Source organism: Setaria italica, chromosome IX (genome assembly GCF_000263155.2).
Source record: "Setaria italica strain Yugu1 chromosome IX, Setaria_italica_v2.0, whole genome shotgun sequence".
Taxonomy (NCBI): domain Eukaryota; kingdom Viridiplantae; phylum Streptophyta; class Magnoliopsida; order Poales; family Poaceae; genus Setaria; species Setaria italica.
Genome location: NC_028458.1, coordinates 34,522,737 through 34,542,999, shown reverse-complemented (window position 1 = coordinate 34,542,999; position 20,263 = coordinate 34,522,737). Strand labels below are relative to the sequence as shown.

The 20,263-nt window shown below is 44.7% G+C and overlaps 4 protein-coding genes and 1 long non-coding RNA gene across 5 annotated transcripts; 3 read left to right on the top strand and 2 right to left on the bottom strand.

The window, feature by feature from the left end:
* Nucleotides 1-3,540: 3,540 nt before the first annotated feature.
* On the bottom strand, nucleotides 3,541-4,299 carry LOC101772017 (NDR1/HIN1-like protein 12). Its single transcript, XM_022829733.1, has 2 exons — nucleotides 3,824-4,299; nucleotides 3,541-3,673 (listed from the first exon to the last, which is right to left on the bottom strand). Exons 1-2 carry the CDS (start codon nucleotides 4,297-4,299, stop codon nucleotides 3,541-3,543), a joined length of 609 nt encoding a protein of 202 aa, XP_022685468.1.
* A 3,946-nt stretch (nucleotides 4,300-8,245) lies between these two features.
* Nucleotides 8,246-9,016, top strand: LOC105915160. The gene has a single exon (XM_012849052.1). The coding sequence runs from the start codon at nucleotides 8,246-8,248 to the stop codon at nucleotides 9,014-9,016; it is 771 nt and encodes a 256-aa protein (XP_012704506.1).
* An 18-nt stretch (nucleotides 9,017-9,034) lies between these two features.
* LOC105915159 lies at nucleotides 9,035-11,767 on the top strand. The gene is made up of 4 exons (XM_012849051.1): nucleotides 9,035-9,237; nucleotides 9,394-11,075; nucleotides 11,550-11,613; nucleotides 11,740-11,767. Exons 1-4 carry the CDS (start codon nucleotides 9,035-9,037, stop codon nucleotides 11,765-11,767), a joined length of 1,977 nt encoding a protein of 658 aa, XP_012704505.1.
* Nucleotides 11,768-12,275: 508 nt separating this feature from the next.
* Nucleotides 12,276-13,687, top strand: LOC101771732. Its single transcript, XR_215891.3, has 3 exons — nucleotides 12,276-12,424; nucleotides 12,584-12,795; nucleotides 12,989-13,687. It is a non-coding gene; the product is annotated as an uncharacterized LOC101771732 (long non-coding RNA).
* Nucleotides 13,688-17,901: 4,214 nt separating this feature from the next.
* On the bottom strand, nucleotides 17,902-18,899 carry LOC101775410 (probable plastidic glucose transporter 3). Its single transcript, XM_004986698.2, has 4 exons — nucleotides 18,805-18,899; nucleotides 18,332-18,482; nucleotides 18,082-18,225; nucleotides 17,902-18,008 (listed from the first exon to the last, which is right to left on the bottom strand). Exons 1-4 carry the CDS (start codon nucleotides 18,841-18,843, stop codon nucleotides 17,902-17,904), a joined length of 441 nt encoding a protein of 146 aa, XP_004986755.1. The 5' UTR covers nucleotides 18,844-18,899.
* Nucleotides 18,900-20,263: the final 1,364 nt, after the last annotated feature.

Below are 20,263 nucleotides of genomic sequence, written 5' to 3'. Positions count from 1 at the left end.
TTCCTCTGCCGTTTCTTCCCCAGGGGCCCTGTCTAGGCAGCCCAGTCGCGGTTTATTAGCCCATCTCTATGTGCAGGCAGTGGTATATGGCTCGTGCCGCCGTGCTGTTGTCGCTTCTCTCTCGTTGTCGGCGGCGGCAGCCTGATTGGTCACCTATCCGCCCGTGGCCGTGGGCCGGACAGCTGCTGTCGCTGTTTTGCTATTTCTTGATGGACCGTCTAGGCGGCGCAGCGGATGCCGCTGCCCACGGAAGATGAAACTTCCAAAACCGCTTGCGCGCTGGGGAAACCTATATAATTTCTAGAAGTTATTTTTTTTATCAAACTTCCATTGTTGAAGATTCGTGCAAATAATCTTGCACCGTTGGATGCATTTCGTCCTCCTCAACCCTAGCTCGCTGCCCCTTTGTCCATGGTCGCCGCCACCCCTGCGTATGCCCTCGCGTGGTCCTCGCCGCTGCTCCGCCACCGCCTCTCACGGCCGCACCAACCCCCGGCACACCGGCGGCGCCGCACCCTCCTGCTCCTCCTCCCTCGTGCCCACACTCGCGGTTGGGATAACGCCGTGCCTCCCACGTGCATGTGTTGGCGCCCATCGTTGCCACAAGACCGCGCCTACGCCAGTGCCGAAGCTGCCGGTGCCGCTGCTCCTCGCACTACCACTCCGCACCTGCGCTCGGGCAGGTGTGTCGCCGACTATACTCCCACTGCCAACGATGAAGAAGCTGTTAAAAATGATGCTTCGAAATGTTAAATTGGGTTTAGAAAAATGTTGAATCGAGTTTTTCAAAATGTTGAACTAGGTTGCAAGAAATGTTGAATGTGATATTTTTTGAAAGTGTTGACCAATGTTTTACGAAATGTTGAATCTACTCAAAGATGTTGATTTTAGTTTTAAAAATATTGAATCTAATCTGTTAAATTGTTGAGTTAATTTCCTATTTTGGGTCTAATAGACCTTAAAGTGCTACTCTTATCAGCTTCCAAAAGCTACTAGGAGTCCCGTTGGCAAGCATCTAGCAGAGTCCGCCGCCATCGTAGCATGTAGTAACAAGTCGCAAGTGACACACAGTTTGATAGCGTTCTTGTCGCCAAGCTCCCCATGTCAATCAGAGCCAGGCAAGTATTCCTGACATGCAGAGTTCAACGCTGTGGAGCATTACAAAATACAAAGTTGAAAATTCAAAGTTTAGCGTGTATCTACACCATATACCCATACAATCTCTACCTAATATTAAAGCAAGTCTGCCTCTTTTTTCGTCCATATTGACAAGTGTATCCCACTTGTCATAGGGACAGGCAAAGGAAGGAATCGGCGTGTACGATGGCGGGCGGCGCTCCGGCTTGTTCTTCCCCAGTGGCCGGAGCCGTGGCCGTCGGCTCTTGCAGCGGCTGGCTCTCCATCATCACTATTCCTCCTCTGCAGAAGGCTGGAGATCTCGCGCTCCCCGGCTGCCACGCCGTCGCGGAGTCGGAAGACGGTCCCTTCCGACGCCGCTGAATGCTTGGCGCGGTGGTGCCCTGGACCTGGTGCCCACTGGCTTGCCGCCGCCGGCCGGCCACCCCTCGAGGTAATCCTCTCGCCCCCTGTCACCATCCGCACCTTCGATTCGTTTTCGGACTTCGGCGGTTGGCCTTTCTCTAGCGCAGCAGCAAGCAGGGGCCTCTCTAGGCTAGGATTATTCGATTCCTCTCTGGAGCCGCGGCTTCGATTTTTTGTGTCCCCCCAATCTTGTGATCCACTGCTGAATCGAGGGTTCAAGTTGAGATTGATCCTGAAATTGGGCGTTCTAGCGGCTACCGGCCTGTTCTGCTTTCCTATGAATTGTAGTGTTTAGTTTTGAATTTCTTATCTCCGCTATTTTTCTCAGTCATTTTCTTTGGCGGAATAAGGATGAAGAGGATTTCTCTTTCGTTTGTTTGATTTGAAAATTTAATGTTCCGAGCCGGAGAACACCCTGAAGCCAGGAGATGTCATCCAGTGCCGTGAATGTGGATACCGCATCCTCTACAAGAAGCGAACCCGCCACAGTAAGGCCACATCATTCCTTCTCTTTTCAGCTCCAATATATGATTGCTTGTGTTCTCATTGCATAGATTGAGGTAGAGCAAACAATGCTATCAGTAAATCTAAAGACCAAATTCTGTTTTGGGGGCTGATGATAAGCAACCTACATACTTTAAAACATCCTATACTTTAGTGGTTTGTCTTGGCATTTGTTGTTAGCTGTCACAGTGTGAACCAGTTACTTGGGACAGATGAGTATCAAGTGCCGAATATATGCTGACAGCAATGTCACAGAAATGGTTTTAAAAGTACTGTCGTATAATGGAATAGATGTTAGCTGATTAACGAGCTTGGTTTACTCGAGTATACAAGTTAATTGTGGAAGACCCAGTTTCACTTCTACCAAATTAGGCCACTATTGACCGGCTATTCACTCAGCTATGCTTCTTTTTAGAACATTACTTTCAAGTCTCTGTTAACTGTATCATCGCACTTCTTACATGGTGGTTGGAGGGACCCGAAAGAACTCGAGGGGAGTGTCCCCAAGCTCTCCAAAGCTTGTTGGGGTGTTAGTGGCCATGTAAGGGAGTTGGAGGTAGACGGCGAGAGCGGCACATCCCACAAAATGTTAGGGAAATCATCGGCCAAGCTCTCTAAAGCTTTTTGGGATGTTAGTGGCCATGTAAGGGAGCTGGAGGTAGATGGCGAGAGCGGCACATCCCACGAAATGTTAGGAAAATCATCGGCGTCGATGTGCCACGTCAGCAACATCAATTTTCTAATTAAAGACAATGGCTAAGAAACACGATGGGTTTATGGTTTTCTAGAGCTTTCCAGCTCATTTAGATAGATATTCTAGATAATATTGATATTCAATTTACATTTATACGATAACATTGATCAATCATGAGCTGTTTTTCTTGCAGATAGCTTTTTCGAAATAATTTGAGGACCCAATAAACCTAAACGGGACCCACCGGCATAGACGGTAGCAACATTAGAAATGACAGTGGGTCCATGACAATTGACATCGAGCTACCACCAACTACTCACAGATCCTAAAGAATAGCTAGCAAGAAAAAAATAGATATGCACAAATGTCTCACCAGCAAGAGGATGAATTACTTAAAAAAATGGCGTGTCCTCAATTACTAAATATTGGTTTGTATTATTGATCTTAGATCCAATCTTGCTCAAAGGAACTTGATATTATTTAGGCCTGAATTCCTAATATTATTAAAGCCTATTTTGATAAAATTAATATGGGATATAAACCAAGTCATCTTTGAGGTTTTGGCCATGTTTGCTGGGCAAGGGGCAGGCAAGGATTGTTTTCCCTTCCGTTGCAACACACGGACATATTTGCTAGTCAAAGAGTAATCTCGCCTAAATGTTTGCATATGTGCGCACGCAGCCACACCCTACACATCTTATGTACTCCGTATGTACTACCTATACTGGTATGCCCTGCTCTGACACACACGAGAATTACATTAGTGATCCATGTCACCCGCCCAACTCATCATCATCGCATCACATGTCGACGTTGCAGGCGGGGTCGCCAAGCAGCGGCGCCTGCTGGGGCCCGCCACCGGCGCCGTTGTTCCCTACCGCCTTGCGCACGCCGAGCAGCAGGTCGCAGCGCGCGTACATCGAGTGCCACCCCCTGTGGAACGGCCCGGACACGAACCGGACGCGGCCCAGCACCACCACGCGGAGCGCCAGCACGCCGTACGCCACGTCCGCCGCCAGCGCCGCCGCGGCGTCGGGCGACACGGGCACCGGCGGCGCCGCGACGCCGCCGCCCAGCACGGGCGCCACCTCCACGGCGGTGCCGGCGTCCTGCGCCAGCGGGGGCATGGGTGTCGCGGGCGTCAGGGGCTCCCCGCGGTACGCCGCGTAGGCGGCCAGCCGGTCGTACCGCGCCGCGGACCGCGCGCTCGGGTTGCGGAGCACCAGCGTGAACTGGAACGACGCGGCCAGCGCGGTGGCGCCACCCGCCGTGTTGGCGGTGGCGTTGTAGAGGGCGAGGACGGCGGCGGAGGTGACGGCGAGGCTGGGGTGGGACGGGCGGTACACCACGTAGAGCACTAGCAAGGTGATGCCGGCCGCGAGGAGGAGCACGAGCAAGGCGAAGCAGAGGGCGCGCCCGCCACCTCCACCGCCGCCGCCGCCGCAGCCGTAGTAGTAGCTGTAGCAGCGGCCGCGGGAGAGGTCGTCGGTGTGGACGCCCTTCCTCCCGCCTCTGTGGTGGTAGTCTTTGGGATCCGGCGGGAGGTGGTGCTCGGCCATCTTCGTTCCGCGCGCGCGTGCTCAGCTCTATCTAGGCTTTGCCGCGCTTGGGCCCTCGAGCAAGTAGTAGGTGGAGGAAGCCAGATAGAAACTATGGATATGTGATGTGTTCGACGATGAGGTAGTAGGCTTTGCGGAGAGCGCCGGACGAAGACACGCGCGCGAGGGTGAGGTGGTGGAAGAGGCAGGGTGACGTGCGCTAGCGTATCGCCATGCGCGCGCGTCGGGCACTGGGCTACACGCACCGCTTCGCGCGAAACCTTTGGCTCTTGGTCGGCAACCTTTGGATCCACTGCTCCTCGAGCTGTCTCCACCTTCAATCCGTGCAAACTTCACCTTCAGCCGTGGATCGATTTGGGTTCCTTTGGTCGACCCCGGGTGGGGGTGCAGGTTCGAGGCCCGGAACAGATGCAGGGGGGCAAGATATGAACCCGCCATCCCCCGTCCGTCAGCCACCTATGAAGGCCGAGAGTGTCACTCGGCGCAAGATGAGGGAGGAGCCTTCCGTGGAGAAGTCATCGCTTTTGGAGGGGTGCAGCCGCTGACTGGAGTGCGCTCAAGTGGAAGACTGCAAGCTCAACCTAACGCTGACGCTACCCAGCTTAAGAGAGCTATGGCGCTCGCACAACGACGTGATAACCTGCAGGGTCAAGGTACCGATTTAAATAAGAAAATTTCTATTCTAGCTTTTACTGAAGAAGAAATAATAGATAGGGCTAGCCGAATTGGAGTACCTATGGGCGGGGACAATGAAACTAGGTGTGTGGCAGCAAAATTGATAGTAGATACTGAAACAAATAGGTCTTTAACTATGCTAAAAAAAATGAGCAAAAAATAGATGATGGGGTTTTTGGATGCCATAGTTTAGTAGTTTCAAAGGCCTCAAATTTGTGTGACGATCTGGTAGATGAAGAGGATCCAATTTGTGAGGATCTCTCAGATCTTGAGGCTCAAAATAAGAAGGTGGTTCGTTCTCGTAGACGAAAGTCTTATGATAAGACAAATGTGCGAAGAAGCACAATAAAAAAATTTACTCCTAATGGCAGGACTAAAAGGGATGACATGGAATAGTGATGGTTTTCGTGATCCTGGAAAATATTTTTTTGTTAAAGAGTCAATAAGAGAACATGGGTTAGATTTTATCGTGCTTTTGGAAACGGGTAGATCTAATTTTGCAGTTCCGTTTCTAAATAGTCATGCTGCCGGGAAAGATTTTATTTGGTTTTGTTTACCGCCACATGGGCGGTCTGGTGGCATTTTAGTGGGCATTAATACAGAAACTCTTCAAATCAAGAATGTTGTGACTGGAGATTTTTGTGTTAAACTGCACATTCGTTGTAAGCATGATGGTTTTGAGTGGGTCTTTCTGCCGGTGTATGGAGCCACACAAGATTCACACAAGCCTGAGTTTTTGTCTGAGTTGGTGCGGATGTGTGAGATGGAATCACTTCCTATGTTGTTAGGAGGTGATTTCAACATCTTGCACAAAGAGGGAGGAAAAAAGTAATAATAATTTTAATCCTCGATGGCCCTTTGTTTTTAATGCAATAATTGAGAGTCTTGATCTTGGAGAAATTGTTCTCTTTGGTCGGCAATTTACATGGGCCAATCGTAGGGACACACCAACTAATGAAAAGCTGGATTGTATTCTTGCAAGTGTAGAATGGGAACAAAAATTTCCTTTAGTTTCGGTGTGCGCGTTAACACGCTCGGGTTCTGACCACACACCGCTGCTAATTGATTCTGGTCACCACGCTCATTTAGGAAATAAGGCTAGATTCTCCTTTGAACTATCCTGGCTGCGACAAGATGGTTTTTATGAGATGATAGCAGTGGAATGAAATTCGATATCGGTTGGATATACTTCCATTCAGCGATGGCAAAATAAAATTAGGCACTTGTGTCAATTCTTGAAAGGATGGGCCAAGAATCTAAGTGGAAAATACAAAAAAGAGAAAGAAAGATTATTATCCATAATTGATGAGTTGAATATTAAAGCTGAAATTTGTCCTTTGAATGGATAGAAAAGGATAGATTAAAAGATGTGAATGATCACATGAACAAACTTAGACGTGATGAAGAGACTAAATGGGCTCAACGCGCTAAGGTTAAACGTGTTCAAGAAGGTGGGAACAATACTAAATATTTCCACCTTATTGCAAATGGAAAACATCAAAAAAAGAAAATCTTCCAATTAGAGCAAGATGAAGGAACCATTGTGGGTGAAGAGAATTTAAAAGTTTATATTTCAGATTATTACAAAAGACTCTTTGGTGAGCCTGAAAAAAATAGTTTCTCTTTGATGGAGGAGCGCATTGATGATATCCCTCTACTGTCGGCTGAAGAGAATATGCTTCTAACAGCTGATTTTACTAAGAAAGAAGTTTTTTATGCTATTTCTCAAATGGAGCATAATAAGGCTCCAGGACCAGATGGGTTTCCGACGGAGTTTTATCAATCATTTTGGGATGTCATAAAAAATGATCTAATGGCACTTTTTGGCCAATTAAAAACTGGAGAGTTACCTTTGTTTAAATTGAATTTCGGGGTGATTACTCTTTTACCTAAGAAAGAGAATGCAGTGCAAATTCAACAATATAGACCAATTTGTCTTCTGAATGCTAGCTTCAAAATTTTCACTAAAGTAGCTACTAATCGCATTACGGACTTGGCACATAAGGTGATTAGACCTACACAAACTGCCTTTATGCCAGGATGACACATTCTTGAAGGTGTGGTCGTTCTCTATGAAACCATTCATGAGCTTCATCGTAAGAAGTTAGATGGTGTGCTTTTCAAAATTGATTTTGAAAAGGCATATGATAAGGTGAAATGGCCTTTTCTGCAGCAAGTACTTCGCATGAAGGGTTTTGATCCGCTATGGTGTGAATGGATCAAAAAATTCGTGCAAGGTGGTAGTGTTGGAATAAAGGTAAATGATGACATTGGCCATTATTTCCAAACAAGAAAAGGATTAAGACAAGGTGATCCGTTATCTCCAATGCTTTTCAACATCATTGCTGATATGTTGGCTATCCTTATCTCTCGTGCTAAGGAGGATAGCCAAATTGGGAGCCTAATACCTCATGTGGTGGAGGGAGGGGTTTCCATCTTACAGTATGCAGATGATACCATACTTTTTATGGAGCATGATTTAGAAAAGGCTGTAAATCTAACACTTGAGTTATCTTATTTCTAAAATCTAACACTTCATACTCATGCTAATTATTAGAAGGTGATGATTGGGATGCTGACGAGGATGTAGATCTCGAGACAGCTAATGAAGATCCCAATGAACCCGGTGTACCGCATCCATACGATGCAGTTTATGCCAATATCCCTGATGAGATGCACATGCTCAAGCCAGAAGATAACTGCGAGCATTGCAATGCAAAGAAGTTTGAGTCCAAGCCACCTGGATTTTGTTGTCTTAGTGGAAAGATTCATCTTTCCACCGCTGAGACACCACCGGAACTTGTGAGACTTTGGTCGAGCTCGAACACTGATGCTAGGCATATCCGTGCAAACATCAGATATTTCAATGGCCACTTCTCTTTCACTTCTCTTACACATTCCGTGCCCATGGCCAAATCTACCATAACATAGGATTATTTGGTAAAGAGGATGGTCTGCTGGAAATAAATGTGTCTCCGTGCGTGATTACTATTGCTACAAATTCCAGATACGGCCTAGGATTTTTAATCCAATACTATTCGGCAAGCGTCTATTCCAGCAGTTTGTTGTCGACACCTATATCAAGATCGAAAGCTCGCGTCTAGACTACATCCGCAATAATCAGGATATTCTTAGGGCTGACCTATACCAAGGTTTGGTTGACAGCTGGTGTACGGGGGTGGAAGACGCTGATGAGGTTGGTAAGCGTACTATGCTATCGCCGACTTTTATCGGAGGGCCCCGTAATATGAGGCGTCGGTACATGAACGCGATGGCTCTAGTGCGAAAGTTTGGTAAACTAGATTTCTTCCTCACAATGACATGCAATCCTAATTGGGATGAGATCAAGAATGAGCTTTATCCCGGTCAGAGTCCACAGGACCATCCAAATCTTGTAACTCAAGTGTTCAGGGCGAAGTTGGAGGAGCTCAAGAGGATGTTGATGGAAAAAGACATACTTGGAAAGGTCCGTGCATGTGTATATATCATGGAGTTCCAGAGGAAGGGCTTGCCGCATGCACACTTTTTGCTAATAATGCAAAGGAAGTACAAGATCACGGGTCCTGAACAGTATAACCTGCTTATCTCTGCTGAGCTACCAAACAAGAAGAAGTACCCTAACCTCTACAGGATGGTGATGAAGCATATGATGTATGGCCCCTGCGGGACGCTAAATCCATTATATCCATGCACAAGGGGACGTACTTCATGCAAGAACCGTTACCCATGGCCATTCTGCGATTCAATGTCGCAAGGTAAGGATTTGTACCCCATCTATTGGCAACGCGATGATGGTCATAAGGAAATAATGCGAGGTCACATCCTGGACAGTCAGTGGGTCGTCCCATACAACCCATGCCTGCTGCGTACTTTCAATTGCCACATCAATGTTGAGGCATGTAGTAGCATTAAATCCATGAAATACCTATTCAAGTACATATATAAGGGCCATGACAGAGTGTCTGTGGCTGTTAGGGATGCTAGAAAAAAAGATGACAAGGGAAACGTTGATGAGATCACGCAGTACAAAGAGACCCGGTAGGTGACACCTCCAGAAGCGATGTGGAGGATATACGGCATTGACTTGAACAAGAACCATCCACCAGTGCAGCAGCTGCAGCTTCATCTTCCCGACATGCATATGGTTACATATCATAAATGGGACAAGATCAAATGGGTTGTCAAGCGTCTAGGTGCCGACGAGTCAATGCTGACAGCGTACTTTGACTACAACAGGCTTCATGAGGAAGCTCGAGGAATCTTGTACCATGACTTTTTGGAGCATTATACTTGGGAGTCTAATGGTAAATTTTGGAAACCAAGGAAAAATGTTGTATCCTAGGTCGGGAGACTCCTATCGGCTCATCTGGCTGAGGGGGAACGCTACTTTCTTCAGGTTCTCCTGAACCATGTTGCTAGGGCTACTTCATACAGGGACCTGAGGACTGTTGACAGTGTGTTCCTGCCCTTGTTCCGTGAAGCTGCGGAGAGGCGAGGACTAATCGAAGAAGATAATACACTCGATGAGTGTCTTACTGAAAATAGTTTGTTCCATATGCCATCCTCATTGCGTAGGTTATTCACGACAATATTGGTATTCTGCAAGCTCAATGATGTGTTTGGGTTGTGGACAAAATACCTTGATGCAATGTCAGAAGACTACAGGCGCAACAATCCAAACCCAAATCTAGTGGAACAGATAGTTTTGATTGACATTAGGAACATGTCGCAATCAATGGAGAAGGACATAAGGTCGTTCCCTCTCCCAAAAATTGACGACGCATATGACGATGCTAGTGGTATCCCTCGCGGGATATTTGAGGAGGCAAGCATTGACCAGAATTCAAAAGATGTGGGACTATCTGATTCCCTAAATGAGGAGCAGAGGGCTTCCTACGAAGAGATAATGTCCAATGTCGACACCGAACAAGGCGGTTTGTTCTTTGTGGATGGACCTGGTGGCATAGGAAATACATTTTTGTACAGGGCACTTCTCGGAACCCTTCATAGTCAGAAAAAGCTTGCCGTTGCTACAACTACATCTGGTGTCGCAGAGTCTATAATGCTTGGTGGGAGGATGGTCCACTCACGTTTCAAGATACCCCTTACTCTTGAGGATGGTAGTTGTTGTAGTTTCACCAAACAGAGTGGTACTGCAAAGCTGCTGCAGCAAGGGTCTCTCATCATTTGGGACGAGGCATCTATGACAAAGAGGCAAGCTGTGGAAGCCCTAGACAACAGCCTACTTGATATAATGGGCCGGCAGGATCTGCCGTTCGGTGGGAAGACTATAATCTTTGGTGGGGATTTCAGACAGGTCCTCCCTGTTGTACGGAAAGGATCTAGGGCTCAGATAGTCGATGCTTCTATACAGAGGTCGTATCTTTGGGAATCCATGCGCCACCTTATGCTCATGCGCATCATGAGGGTGCAAAGTGACCTGTGGTTTGTGGAATATCTACTATGCATTGGTGGTGGCGCAGAGGAGGTTAACGGAGATGGTGATGTATGTCTTCCTGACGATATATGTGTCCCGTACTTTGAGGATTCTAAGAAAGATCTTGACAGGTTGATTGAATGCATCTTTCCAAACCTCAATGCAAACATGACAAACAAGGACTACATTACCTCCAGAGCGATTCTATCCACACGTAATGATTGGGTGGACAATATTAATATGAAGATGATCGGCATGTTCCAGGGTGGAAAGATGGTGTACCATAGTTTCAACTCCGCGATTGATGATCTGCATAACTACTGTTCGTCAAAGTTCCTTAACACATTGACTCCCAACGGGCTACCTCCACATTTGCTAAAGCTCAAGATCGGCTGCCCGGTCATATTGCTTAGGAATATTGACCCTGCGAATGGACTGTGCAATGGTACAAGGCTGGTGATTCAAGGCTTCCAAAGAAATTCGATCGATGCTAAAATTGTGCTGGGACAGCATGCCGAAAAGAGGGTTTTCCTTCCTCGAATAGCATTGTGCCCCTCTGATGATGAGATGTTCCCATTCCAATTTAAAAGGAAGCAATTCCCTATTAGGCTCAACTCTATACCAAATGTGGGTGTGTACCTGCCCCACCTTGTGTTCTCTCATGGTCAGTTGTATGTTGCTATGTCTAGAGCCACAGCTAGAACGAATGTCAAGATCCTCGCCCTCCTGTCTAATGCAGAGGCAGAGGAGGAAGAGGCTAAAAAGAAGGAAAAGAAAAATGCTAATAAGAAAGGAAACGGCCAGGGTAATCAAAATGATAAGAAAAAAAAAGAAGCACGTATACGAAGAATATAGTATACAAGGAGGTTCTAACACCGTAGACCAGATAATATAGTCATTACTCGGGCATGTCTTACACTTTTCATTTATTTTTAGTAGAATGCTAAAGTTACAATTGAATGATTCTTGCCTTCTCTAGGTAAAATTAAACGCGCGAAAATGTTGCATCACCTCGACGTGCTATTTGTCAAGTCAATCCTTCAGGTAAAAGGTGAATGCTTAATGTTGAAACTACAAATTGTTGCCACAATGTTTTCAATGTTGTGACTGATGTTTATTTCTGTCTTTTTTTTTTCAGTACTAACAGTTTATGAATTACCAAGTTTCTTCTGTGATGACATCGGGCCATTTTTTGATTTCATGTAAATTATGGGTATATCGGCAAGAGTACTGGTTTACAGGTATAATCACCAAAACCGGTTTGCAGTGTGCAAAAAGGAATATCAATATTGCTCCATCTGATATGCCTCATATCCTTTTGTTTACAGGTATTCAGACCCTGGTGTATTTTGTTGATGTTAATATGGGAGATGCACACGGCCCGTCCGCACGCGGCACGTCGCCCGCAGCGAGGCCAGTGTCACCCACCTGGGCACGCGCTCGGCCCCTCCAAACCGAAGTAGCCACTCTTCGCACGCCACGTACCCGCCTAGGCGCCTACGCTTGCATGTGCGGCCTGCAATCTGCAATGGATTCGTTTTTTTCTGTGCTACAAGATATGGCAATGTATGATTGATTCCTATACGTATTTTGCTTTTGCAGCGTGCTTGGTGGAGTCTGAGCACACAACAATCACTTTGATTGAATCTGGTGGTGGGCCATGGATACCGGTCCTAGAAGGTTATATAATTAATTTTTGGGCATATTATTTGTGAGCCATAAATTGACACAATCATTTAAATTGTTATATATATAGATGTTAGACGTGATTTGCGTATGAACGTCAGCGAACATGATGGAGTTACCATCTTAAAAGCTGTAAACCCGATATAAACAAATTTTCTGGACAAAATTCTGATATTTTAGCCGCATGACTTTTTTTTTCCTTTTACTGAAGGGAATACTGGGAACACAAATAAAAACAGGTTTGTTTGCCTTAACAAGGCAAGTAAACTAAACCCGGCGCCTGCTGTTTCTGTTCAGTGCGCAGGCAGGAAACAGGCACCGCAACAGGTTTGCTCCCGCTTCCTTCCACCTCTTCTTCGATTCGATTCGATTGCTACCATCTCGATCTGACTATATCTGCCATACTGCTGTTCCTTGCGCGATCTCCATGCTCGCTCTGATCTGCGGATTCGTGGCTCTTTAATTCGCCATTTCTCAACACCGCAGCTTGTCTGAACACCACCTGTTCGACGGAATGTCCCTGTGAACCGACCCCATGGCGGAGGCTTCCGGCGACGCGCGGGTGGTCCCGGAGGGCGTTTCCGGCGCGGCGTGCAGGATTAACGCCCTCCCCAGCGACGTCCTCACCCGCGCCATCTCCTTCCTGGACGCACGCCAGCTGGTGCAAACGTGCGTGCTGTCGACGCGGTGACGTCCGGGTATGGACTATTTTTTGTTATGCATGATTTCCTGTTATGTTGTGGTTTCACCAGATGTTGTGTCTTGAAACTATATTTCTTACTCAATAGTACACGCCACATGATTTTAGCTTGCTCTTAATTCATTTGCCAACATGGGCTAAGTTATGGGATGAACTCTATATCCTGCCCTGATATTATGAACCTTGTGCAGCTGGAGATGGAACAGAATTTGCAATGGTGCCCAACATTCAACAATCTTACTACCCTGACGCTTGGTGGCTGGTGTCGGTATAAAGACTTTGATCCACTGATAGTTTTCCTTTGGAACTCACCTAATCTGGAGCAGTTTACTTTGGAACTTAGCAAGAACATGATGGTATATTCCTGCTTCTGTCCACATGTTCACTACTCCTTGTACGAAAGTTGATGCCTTTGCCATCAGGTTAAAACTCGTATGCTTTTCATGTTGTAGTTCAATCTAGACCAAAGATTCACCGGCATTCGGGAAGAAAGATCATTTACTTGTCAGCACCTTGTGATGGTTAATATTGTTTTTATAATTTTTGGCTCAGACTCAAAGGGTTCGAAGGGATCCTATGCTAAATGGCCTGCTGGAACTTTTGCATGATAATGGCGTACCCCATGATCAGATTGTCATCAAGAACAAAAAAACACATCTTTCCTTCAATTGTGGGTCAGATTTTAAAGAATTGACAAAATCTTTCCTTCAATTGTGGATGTGGTAACATGATGCATGTTCTGGTAAAAAAATGTTACCAAGACATGTTTGCCGGACCAACTATGTTAGAGGTTTGAAGAACCTTTTATTTGTATTTGGTGAAGTTGTTCTGTTGACTAGAATTCCTATAACCAAGCTATGGCAAACGTCTATGGATATATCATATGTGAATTTACTGTAAATTTCTGCGACACTGCTTGAAAAAGACATCTCCGTGCCTGACTACTGTCTATGACAGACAGTAACACGTGCAATGCATGCAGAGATTACAATTGATTAAGAAGATATAATACATATACATTGATTCAATTCGATCGGATTGCCCACTCTCTTATTAATTGAAATAATTTTAGCTCTTTTATGTTATTTGACTCTTTCCTGAGTCTCTACATCCTGTGTCATGCCAATGGCAGCTCTGGCAGTGAAACCCTCCAGCGCCAGCTTTGGAGGTGAAGCTCTCCTTCATTGATGCGTTATGCCGTAATACTCCATGTGTTTGGTTGCTGGTATCATCTAGGACGGGATGGGGTGGGACCCTCTTTTATACAAATCAAAGATTCACTGTCAACCTAGAAGGAAGATTGTTATGGGGAATGATCCTGTGCTTAAGAGCCTGGAGCCTGGAGGGGAACTAGATTGATTGTTTCTTGCTAGTTTTTAATTGATACAATTCTTGTCATTATATAGAGAGGTTTACTTGATACAATTCTAATCCATTACTCTTATCTCTAACTAACCCTAGTCCACAGTCAAGCATGTTATGAGTCGGTTTAGCTCATAGATTTTATTTGAACCAACCACGGAACAGTTCATGGATCATTTCGCTCATTTGTGGAGGTTAGGATGGTTCGATGGTCTGGCACAGGGGGTAACCTGTCTGCAGCACAAATGTTAACGGTTACCAGCAGATATGTGCTGTAGCAGTTATGGATCTGATGTGTTGGTCCATGACGATGGCTTGATGAGATCAATGACTGTCATCTTGGAGGCTCGAAGAACTTTTTATCCAGATATTGTGGACTTAGCCCTTTTTTTTCATCTACAACAATTTCTTTTATAAAAAAACACTGACATTAATGTCAATATTGAGGCGTGCCGTTCTCGGGATGTATGAGACGGCTGACTTGGGCTTCAGCAGGAGACCATTGGTCCAATCACTCATCAAATGCTGCAAATCTGAGCAATTTATTTCGAACTTTTTTCTTTAAATTCCTACGGAATGTATCATTGAAGGAGCCGCATCTGAATGTAGCATAGTTGCAGGGGAAATCAACCTTGTTTGATCACCCTAAGTTCAGACATAGGTTTCAGGTCCAGAATGACTTGCATTTAACTCGTTCTGTTGTTTGATGGTGTATGCCATATTGCTCTATGGTACAATATTGCAAATCTGAGAAGCTGTTGCCACATTCTTCTGTTAAAGAGGTAAGAAATAATTCTTACCAGAACAAAAAACAACTGTTCAGACAGAGCAAGTGAACCAACATATGTACCTATCGACGAAGAGTTGGAAAGGGAGACCACAGGATCACATTTACATTGCATGGCCGATGCGAAACCATGCGACAGTATCACACAACATACCACACAGAGAAAAACAGTATCACATATAGCAAAAATACAAGTTGGGGTTCAGTTCACATTTACATTGCATGGCCGCTTGACGATGCCGGCATGATATAGCAGAGCCCACAAGTGGGTTATGAATTCGCCGCCTTGGGCAAGCTGCTCGATGTGCCCCTTGATGTTATCCGACGGTGCATCTTGCAGTAATATGTAGCAATGTGCCAGGTCAAGATAGTGCGGATACCTTGCGAGCATGCCCACAAGAGGTGGTCGGCTGAGGAATGCTTTCAATCTCATCCAGCAGCTAGGCTTCCTTCTGATTGACGCCGGCTGCCGGATGTACTGGCAAACAAAGGCCACTCTGCCCCAGTTGGAAGTCCAGTAAAATACCATCTGGAGCACCTCGAGCAAAGCAAGAGCTCCCAGTATGATCGATCACCGTGATAATATTGTCCGCTCGTGTTGCTTTGGTGACCACAGACACATTGGAAGATGGAAATGTCCTGGCTGCACGGACGACCGTGAGTGCCATGACACATAACAAGCTAACCACTGAAGCAAGGCCCCAGACCGTCGTGCCCCTTGAGTTGATAGAAAAGTACTTGGTGAAGAAGCAGTCTCAATCACCTGGAAGACCCTCTCGTAGTCCTGGTGGGTCCTATGGCCAAGTAGGTTCTTGAAAACAAAGTCCCGGCTTCAACATGGGTGTACCCAAAGAAGCGAAACACCAGCAGCATATACAGAGAGAAGGATAGGGCGATGTCCTTGCAGGCATGGAGGCTTGATTGGAGTGGTCCATTGGCTTCGCTGCACTCTTGCCATACCCTTTCTAGGGTGATCACATCAAAATGTTCTGGTGCGGCTTCCGCTGCATAGTAGGGAGGTTTAAAGTTGAACACAGCTCCTCCAAAAGAATCTAGACTCTTGTACCGGATCGAGAGCATGTAAGGGTAGCCTTTCATGGTATTAGGATCATAATCATCTGAGCGTCTTGCCGTGAAGAATTCTTTGTTATCTTCTGAACATCTGGCCGTTAAGAATTCTTTGTTATCTTCTGAATATCTTGCTGTGTAGAATTCTTTGTGTTCCATCAAGTCAGCAGCTAGGTTGCTATCAATCCACAGACTGGTCGCTCTAATGGATGATCCAATCCGAATGTATACCTTGACCAGAGCAATGATAACCATCGGAAAAACTCCAATGAAGGTAACACCATCGGCGACGCTGAACAGGATCAACATCACATATATGGTGTGTAGAGAATGCACTGAAAGACCTGTGGCCAGAAGTGGTAGTTGTCATCGAGACTGTAGGCTGAGATGGAGTTAGTGCAACCAAAGACAGTGAGGAAGCAGGCAGCCCAGATGGGGTACACATCGACCTTCACCGTAGCCGACTGCATCAGGCCAATGGTGTACGTCACCAGTGTGAAGGACAGAAGGTATGCAGCCATCACGCCTTTGTGGATGAACCAGTTTGTGCACCACCTGCGCCATGACCCAAATAATTCCAAAAGAGTAAAAGGCAAAAGCCTGATTCCATTAGAGCTTTGTAAAAGTTGTAGTGTTAGGCTCACGGGTGGGTCCGCACAACTACTCTCTTAGGATTTTGTAATAGTTGCAGTAATTTCTTGTTATTGAGGGTGCAAGCTCTTGCAGTTTTGTAAAGTTGGCACAAGTCGAAGTTGGTCATTGATGCTTTGATGCGAATAGTTGTAGTTTTGTAAAACTAAATCAAAATTATTTCTGTAGGAGTCTTTGAATCTATGGAAATGCAAGCCTAGATTTACACACCTCAATTTGAAAACATTTAGAGACGATACGGCTCTATCATTTCTGTGCTTGTTGATGGGTTTCCTCCCAATTGAACTAAAACAAATAAGGCAAACCAGTGCAGAGATATATAGCATATAATTGTTCCACACAGATATGCTTATTTCTTCATATAACAATTTACATGTGCCAGATATCAACATAGACTTCTTACCCAATGCACAGACATGCGGAGAGCCACAGCCTTCGCTCGTATTTTGTTGGGGAAGATTTCAGGCAAAAGAAGTCCTGGAACTGGGCCTGCTCCTAATGAAAATGACAAGACAAACCTGCAAAATTTCTAACTGTAAGTAACTGGCCTAAAAACAAGTGGCATAACTGTTGTAAAAAGGTAACCATGTCAAAGAAAAGTCCGAACAGGTCTGCTATAAACACACAAGTAAGTGGCAGACAGATATCTAACTGCTATAAACATACAATTCAACCAATTGGAAATGTTACTATGCAGAAAACTACTACACAAAATAGGTGACACAGCATTAATAGGGAAAATTACCGCACAGGAATCAAGATGAAACAAGTTCAGGGAATTACAATCTTTGATGATATCTGATAAGTTCAATAAGTATTTCAATCAGGTAGCAATAAGTAGGTCAAAGGAGCAGATACAAGCAAAGATTAATATGACAAGAATATTTCATATAGCCCAACATAGAGTGCCTTTCACTTTTTAGTGAGTCTTGGAAAGGCAGCAAAGAACATGATTATCTCGGATGCATTAATGTAACTCATGCTGTATGGGATACCAAAGGTAGATGTCTCAATTAAGTCAAGTTTAACATAAAATTCACAAAGAACTAAGCTCAAATATGTAGAACTCTTGGAACTTACAACAGAATGCCACCAACTGAAAGATATACACTTGTAGACCCAAGATGACGGTTTGCTCCAATAGCCTGAAGCCCCATCAAAAAGGCTTATACCAGTAAGGTGCTGTCAGTAACATTCAACATAACTTTCTTTTAGAAAAATGTTATATTCAACATATCACTTGAAGTTCCATTTATGGTGGTTGCTTACCATCCCAAGGAAACTCCCTGAAAGAAGCATTTTTCTACCCAGCTTGTCCATTAGAACCATTGCTATAATTGAGCCTGGGAGATAGAACAGAAAGTGTCAGATGAAATGAACATAGTAGCTCATTATAAGAGTTACTTGGATGCTAACTTGATAGATTCGAAATCCCCATGCAAATGTTGGCAAAGTTAGAAGGCACCCCTACACCTCTGAACACAATTGAGGAGAAATAGAACACAGAATTGATGCCAGATAACTGTTGTAAAGCAAAGAGCACCGATCCAATAAAAACAACTGTAGCAAAAAAGGGACTTGTAATGAACAAACTTCATGGTCACACAGAACTCAGGTTATAAGAGCAGCATAGGTGCAACAAAATGGATAACACGATAGCTTGTACCATTGAAGTGGCGACCATTGAACAATTCTGAGTACTTCACACTTTCTCCATCGTCTCTTTCAGATCTAGAAAGTTCTGCCATGGCTGATTTTACATGAAGGGGGCCTAGAAGCTTTTCGAATTGCATCTCTGCTTCAATTGTTCTTCCACACTGCATAGAAGAACAGGTTTCATCAAATCATTATGTAAGTCTCTTGAACATCAATTCATAAATATAGTTAAGATACCTTGTCACTCCATAGTATATCAAACTATCACATAGTACAGTCCTTCATGAAGTACTAAAGCAACATGAGATACAGTTTCATGGTTTGCAAACCCATGGTATGTTGTAACCTAAACTCTTTAACACGAAAAAGAAACTAAAAACCGCCCCCAGCAATATGGGTGACAAAAGGAGCACATATGCATGTTTAACTTGATAAATCAGAAGCATGACATAAAGAACCAGCAGTGACCCAAACTAAATGCACCTTGTATAGCCACTGGGGGCTCTCAGCACAGAACTCCATAGCAAGAGCTTGTAAAGTTGCTGGGATAGCTGCAACCCAGAAACATTACCGCAGATTCCTCCAAGTATGTATATAAGAAAAAAATGCCATTTGACCATATGCTCTGCATACGCAAGGTCCAAACGTAAGCAACACCCAACAACCAAGGGCTACATGTAAGAAACCAGAGTGCTGCAGAAGTCAAATTACAGAAACAGTTGAGATAAGCTGAGTGAGTTACAGGGCTGCCTAAATTACAGAATAGCAGTCCGACACCCATGCTTTGCCAACTTGCAGATATTGCTCCACCACTATTGATGATCTCCGAACACTACTCCAATGGTAGTGCCCATTTGAGAATCGAGACATGACTCATACCTGGAATCTATTCGCTAGGATAATTGTTTTATGCAAATAGACAAGACTGTAGACAGCATCCTCTCCCATGCAAACAGACAATGAAATTTAGAACCAGACACTTTAGAATTGTATTGTCATGTTCCCAAACTTACAAGATGTTAATTATCAGAATCCTAAATCCTAATTACTAATTGAGTAACAAACTAACAAACCTCAGGAGCTTTTACTTCTTTTTTCAAGAGCTTCCTCCTAAATCAAAAGGTACACTTTGACCTCACAACTTCTTGTAATCAATCTGGCATATTGTCAGGTAATTTGCATACTACCAAATTTTCACACTTTTTTAACAAATCATGAGCTTCAGCTCTTAAACTATAAATAATGAACACGTTGTGAATGGAAAATACAAATATAAACCCGACTAGCTTTAGTTTTCTTTTCTCTCGAACATGCAAGAGACGGTGCGTATAAATTGCGTTATAAGAAAAGAATATAAGAATGCAACACACACATGAAGACTCTAGATTATATTAGTGCCAGTTGCAGAGAAAAAGACAACAAAAGAACAAACCAACCCTAGATCAAATATGTAGCTGCAAGAGGCCCAGCAAAGCCCAAAAGTTGTCCTTCTCTACCAAGCATAGACTGGCTGAACACTAGGAGATGCGCCACTGAAGCAATCATTTCCATGTTTCCCAATTATCTAGGCACCAAGGGCTATCAGAAAGTACAACCCCTTTTTAGTTGCCGAGCCACCAGAGTTAACCTCGCAAGCACTGAAAACAACATCTTCTGATGTTGGCGCCAAATCCTGGAGACCAATTTGTAGCAAAGAAGACCAAACTTGTCTGGAGAAGATATGGGTGATAAGCAAGTGCTGCATGTTTTCCTGCTCCTGGTTACAAAGAGGGCATCTCTCCAGGTGTGGTAAACCTCTTTGAGCTAGCCGGTCTGCTGTCCAGCATCTATTATGGACAACCAACCATAGAAATAATTGAGATTTTTTTTAGGGTCAAGCTTTCTATGAAAAAGGCTTCATAAGCCAATTTAGCTGTGTACTGTCCTGATGAAGAGAGTTTTC